General features: G+C 46.3%; 1 protein-coding gene across 1 annotated transcript; it reads left to right on the forward strand.

Moving 5' to 3' along the window:
* Positions 1-168: 168 nt before the first annotated feature.
* Positions 169-4,526, forward strand: LOC139401956 (BTB/POZ domain-containing protein 17-like). Its single transcript, XM_071145982.1, has 3 exons — positions 169-291; positions 2,997-3,282; positions 3,458-4,526. Exons 1-3 carry the CDS (start codon positions 198-200, stop codon positions 4,524-4,526), a joined length of 1,449 nt encoding a protein of 482 aa, XP_071002083.1. The 5' UTR covers positions 169-197.
* The last annotated feature ends 1,708 nt before the right edge of the window (positions 4,527-6,234 follow it).

Genomic DNA, 6,234 nt, shown 5'->3' on the forward strand with positions numbered 1-6,234 from the left:
AGGCGGGGAAAAAAGGCCAGGCGTCCTACATAAAGAGTCCGGGACGGGGAGTCAGGGCGCCACAACTGGGCAACCCACCTCTTGCACACACTCACACAAAGACATTAAGCACTAAGGGGAAGACGGAAAGAGTGAAACGAAGAAAAAGAAGGAACAGAGAAGAGAGAGAGAGAGAGAGGGGATATATATGACTAGATATGGCACACACCTATGAAGGAGGAATCCCTGCCCGGGTCTATCTGGGAACCCTGCTCGTGGCTCTTTGCTTCCACCCCATCTCCGTTGGAGGAGGTAAGGTGACTGTGTGACAGACTGCTCTGCATAGTGATCAACTGTTTAGCTTGTCTATTTGAGTCACTCTTTCCTCTCTCACTACAGTACATCAACAACATCCGTTTGATTTCCTATTCTATTTACATTTCTTATCCTACAGAAGGGTAGGAAAGAGATACAACTCTGTTTTAGAGGAATATCATGTCCAAACCATCTATTGAGCTACACAATCAATGTTAAATATTTTAGGATGATTTGGACTTGAAGCGTTGTCCCCAACACTCAGTGGGTTGAGGAAACGCTGTTGGGACACGTTGCATGTGGGTTGCTCTCTTTAAGCCTAGAGGCACTAGGTTGAGTATTGGAATAGCAGCACTGTCCCCCCAGTTCACTTTCCCACATCCTATCTCTGTTTGTCTGTGATGTTTTGCAGGGAGAGCCTGAGATGTTTGTTTTTGTGTGGCCTTTGTGAGTCACAATCGATGAGGATGCTATTTTAGAGACTGAAGAAAATGCTCTTTCCTATATTGAAGGACTTGACCCGGGAAGCATCAATTGAATTACACTTTATTTCAGGCTATAACACCTTCCTCTTGCATGGCAGTTTTTTCCTCATGCGTTTTGTGTGCTCTTCTTGTGTACTCATACACATGCATTTCTATGTTTAATTTAGGGGATTCAACCCACCAGCTTCTAAAAACCACTGTGCTTGACTAGAGGAGAAAATCCGTAATCTTTTATTAATAACATCCTCCTCAGCTGTATCAATTCCCCTGAAGTTCTCACTTCAATCTATTGCAATGAATTCACCACGGCATTTTAAAGGAAACAAATGGAATGCTTGATTGCAGCACATTTAAACTAGGAAGTAATTAGCCGGGAACAAATCAATCACAATTCACGTCACAATTAAATGGCATGTTTACCTATCACAATTAATACGCTCGCAAAAGACAAATTGAACTTCAGAAGTCCAATTTTGTTTGAGCTGGGTGAATGACACAAATTACACAAATGCAACATGCAAATGTCAAAGTTATTTGTCAATGGCCCACAAGCATCAGCTGCCGTCAGGGAGATGTAGGGTACAGGCTAGTTGTGTCTAATGAACTGAACAAAGGTTGCTTTGAAGTGGAGGTGCATGATTAGCCGACAGTGGTGACACGAAGACTGGGGGGTGAGGCAGCTAAGGGAGTGGAGGGGGGGCATGAGTCTTTCTCCCCCTGTGTCTCATTAAACCTACAGTAACAGGAGGAAGCAGCTGGTGTCAATGGAGGCAGAGGAAGGAGAGCGTTAAAGAGAGTGAGCGTGCAGCTTGTCGTGCTGAGACCTTCTTTCATGTGACTCTACAGTGTGCATGTGCCACTTGTGTTCATCCTCAAGAAGACCCTGTGGTGAAGAAGGAGACATCTTGTGCTCAACCTCACAGGGACCCTGTAGTGAAGAAGGAGACATTTTGTGTTCAACCTCACAGGGACCCTGTAGTGAAGAAGGAGACATCTTGTGTTCAACCTCACAGGGACCCTGTAGTGTTAGTAATACATCTAATTATTAATACTTTTACCAGCAGTGTAGGTGTGTGCAGTAGTTAACCATTTAACAGTCTTATGGCCAGGAGATTTAAACTGTTTAGGAGTCTGTTGGTCTGAGCCTTGATGCATCGGTACCACCTGGCGGATGGGAACATGGAGAACAGTCCATTTGGCAATTTTTCAGGCCTTTCTCAGACACCGCCTGGCATTTACATCCTGAATGGCTGGGTGCTCACCCCCAGTGATGCACTGGGCCGTCCGTTCCACCCTCTGTAGGGCCTTCCGGTTGAGCGGGTTGCAGTTGCCATACCAGACGGTGATACAACCAGTCAGGATGCTCTCGATGATGCAGCTGTAAAAGTTCCTAAGGATCTGAGGCGCCATGCCAAATCGTATCAGCCTCCTGAGGGAGAAGAGGCACGACTGTGCTGGTGTTGGAGGATCATGTTAAGTCCTCAGTGATGTAGACACTGAGCAATTTGATTCAGTCTATTCATGTAATAATCTGCAAATATGGATTTAAAAACTTTAAAAAGTAGTTTAGTCAGGGGATAAAAAAATGTTTTAGACATGTCTGGTGCTTATACAGCATAGCCTAGGCATAATTGTTCTTAAAGACAAGTAGCCTATTGGTTTCATAGCCTACACTATTACCATCCATTATTATCTGTCTATTAACAATGTGTTTTACACTCCAAGATGCTGACCCTAAACCCAAACCACGGGTAGGATTTCCCCATTAGCGACTAGGTCAGTCACTTTTCAACTGCAGACGAACTCAGCAACTCTTCAAGTTAATGGCTGTTTATCTCATCACTGCACTGTTAATTAAGCTTTTGAAGGAGAGAGTGTAGAGTGTTAAGGCTGGTAGACAGCTTGTCATAATTAATGATTGGTTAGCGGTTGTAATTCAACCGGTGTTGATTGGCAGAAGGCTCAACTATCAACTCAACATTCAGTGTCGAAGTGAGTGATGACTGGAGAAGAAGGGCTCTATCTCAATTTGTCTTTCCGCAATTCCTCACATCCTTCACAACCGTAATGGAGGAGAAGGTCCAAGGGGAGGATACCATATAGAATAGAGAGAACGGTGAATAGAATGAGGTTGTGAGGAATCGAGGACAGATGAATTGAGAAAGAGGTGTTTTCACTTGCAGTTGAATGGGATCCCTTCATCTTCTCTTCCTGCAGCCGCGCTGAAGCAGGAGGTGGCGCTGGAGAATGGCGCCACAACGCTGAATCACTCCATGGCAATGGTGCAGCGCATGGAAGGTCTTCTGGCCCAAGGCAACGGCAGTGATGTGGCCCTCCGCGTGCAGACGGTCAACACGGATGAGGTGAAGGTGATCCAGGCGCACACGCTGGTGCTCTCGCTGCAGAGCGAGGTGTTTGAGGAGCTGCTGCTCAGCCACAACACCAGCACCTTGGTCCTGAGAGAGCCTGCCGACTGTGCTGCTGTCTTTGACAAGTTCATCAGGTGAGGGGACTGGGGGGGGGGGGTAGAATGAGTGTACACCTCAAGAGGATAGGGGAGGAACAGAAATGGGCTAGTGGTGTTTCATGTTTTTATTTTAAAAAGTGACCTCCTTTCAAGTTCAGTAATGACTGCCAATGTTTCTGCAGACCGATCTAGCCTTGTTTTATCTCTGCAGGTACCTCTACTGCGGTGACATCTCTGTGCGCTTGGACCAGGCAATCCCTCTGCACAAGCTGGCTAGCAAGTACCGTGTGTGGAGCCTCCAGCAGGGCCTGAGCCAGTACATGACAGGGCACCTGTCCAGCGACTCCCCGACCGGCCACGTGGTTGGCTGGTACCAGTATGCCATGCAGATCGGCGACGCCAACCTGAGGGACAGCTGCCTCCAGTACCTGTCCTGGAACCTGTCGTCGGTGTTGCAGAGCGGCGAGTGGGGCTCCATCAGCGACGACCTGCTGCTGTCCCTGATGCAGCGCTCCGACCTCATCCTGCAGAGCGAGCTGGAGCTCTACGAGGCCCTGGAAGCCTGGATCGGCCAGAACCAGCCGGCAGGCCTAACGGTGGAGAATGCCCTGAGGCAGGTGCGCTACGGCATGATCCCCCCGCAGCACCTGTTCCGTCTGCAGAAGCAGTCACCAGTCATGCTGAAATACTACGAGTCCATCCGTGACCTGCTCTTCCTGGCCTTCCAGTTCCACTCGGCCTCGCCTGTCCAGCTGGCCAAATACTTTGACGTCAACTGTAGCATATTCACGCCACGCAACTACCTGTCACCATCCTGGGGCTCTCCGTGGGTCATCAATAACCCCACGCGCGACGACCGCAGCTTCAGCTTCCAGACCCAGCTGGGCCCCAGCGGCAGCGACGCCAGCAAGCGGGTGACCTGGAACGGCCTGTTCTCCCCGCGCTGGCTCCCGCTCAGCGTGCGCTCCGCCTATACAAACGAGATGCAGGCCACACGCACTGACGGCGGTCGTCCTCGCATCATCGTCACCCCAGCCACTTCCAGCCCCGACTTCGCGGGTGTGAGCTTCCAGAAGACGGTGATCGTGACGGCGAGGCAGGGGGGTAAAATGGTGGTTCGTCACGTCTACAACTTCCACCAGAGCACTGAGGAGGCCGGGGATTTCCTGGTGGAAGCCGACCTTCACCGCCGGGCGTCTGAATACCTCATCGACAGCTCCCTCTACCTGCACGTCGTGGTAAAGCCCCTTTACCACAGCCTCATCGTTGCCAGGAAATAAGCCAAGAGGTTGTTGTTGCCTTAGTAACCAACGGTTCCCATTAGATGGTCAAGTTGCAGAGTAAAAATTGTCTATATCATAAAAAAATGATGAAAACAAAACATTTGCTTTTTGGTCTTAATTTAAGGTACACAGCATAAAGTTTGTAGTGTGGTTGAGGTTATATTTCAAGAACAGAAATTGTAGAAACAGTCTGGGTGTATGACTTTGGAACTTGCCCAGACAGTGATGACCGTAGCCAACCGCCCTCCCTGCAGAGTCCCCCCCCCTAGCTTGCAGACAAAGTCACACATGCACACACTCATATCACAACTCCTGTTTATTGGCCTGGTACTGGGCACCTCTGTTCTACATAAGGTAATGTTACTTTTTACAGTAGTGGTTAAGTTTGTCTCCAAACTGTTTTAGCTCTGAAAAGAGGTGTATGGAGCCAACTGTAACTGTACTGCATCTATTAAAGAAGTCAATGAAAGAGTTTCAGATAATAACAGTTCCTCCACATTGTCCCTCCCCACAAATCGTACACACATGGTAGGGGCAAACACAACTGCACTGTATTTGTTCAAGATATGATTATGTCAATAGTTGGATATTTCCTTGATTGCCCCTGATTAGAGGAAAGGCACATTCTTTATGACATATTTAACTGTATGATGTTAACTGCATCGCTATAGGATACTACTAGTAAATCAAAGTGTCAGTTATTGGTATTGTTTCCATTAGCTGAACTCTCACTTTGTTGGTGCTAACCAAACCTCACAGGATCAAGTGAAGCTTCTTTCGTCGCTTTGCACACTGCCAACACCATAAGTACAGGCCATTTTAAAAGCATGCATTCATACCATTAGTCACAATCACACACATACGTTAACAGGCCTAAATGTTATAGCCATGCTGATACTCAGTGACTGGACAATTCCTATACCAGAGTTTCTCTAGAAGCCATTTTGCTGTTGCCCTACTCTTTTGCAATTGAGGAGCATTTCTATTGAATCTTTAAGCCAACCTGCAGTATTAGTGCTATTAGAAGGATTGTGTTGTTGTGAGTAGTGCTTATATAATGAATTATGCACAGACCTATGGACGGCATTGTTGGTCTAAATTATACTTCCGGGTCTTTAGAATGTCACTGGTTCATGTAGCTACCATATCTCTCTATGTCCTCTTCCTATATCCTGAATAAAATGTTATTTTACCCAGTCTGTAATTGGTCTGTTTACTTGATTCACCCTAATATGCAGAACACAATGTGATACAGAGGACAATTGTGACTTAAGCCTAATTTATATCGTACATATGCAACAAAGTAATGCAAACACAAAATGGCAACCCTGCAAACTGGCATCACATTTATAATCGTGGGGCTGCAGACGTGTGTGTGTTTTTGCTACTCAACAAAACAGCATTTCAATTTTCATAGCTATTTGTAGCTCTTGTATTTTATAGTACTGTAGATATGGTATAAATTAAGCTTTAATCAAAAACAAACAAGGTAGGCCTATCAAAATTAATTTCACATAACTTGTATTTATTTTATTTATTTATTTCACCTTTATTTAACCAGGTAGGCAAGTTGAGAACAAGTTCTCATTTACAATTGCGACCTGGCCAAGATAAAGCAAAGCAGTTCGACACATACAACGACACAGAGTTACACATGGAGTAAAACAAACATACAGTCAATAATACAGTAGAAACAAGTTTATAT

Source organism: Oncorhynchus clarkii, unplaced genomic scaffold (genome assembly GCF_045791955.1).
Source record: "Oncorhynchus clarkii lewisi isolate Uvic-CL-2024 unplaced genomic scaffold, UVic_Ocla_1.0 unplaced_contig_1140_pilon_pilon, whole genome shotgun sequence".
Lineage (NCBI taxonomy): Eukaryota > Metazoa > Chordata > Actinopteri > Salmoniformes > Salmonidae > Oncorhynchus > Oncorhynchus clarkii.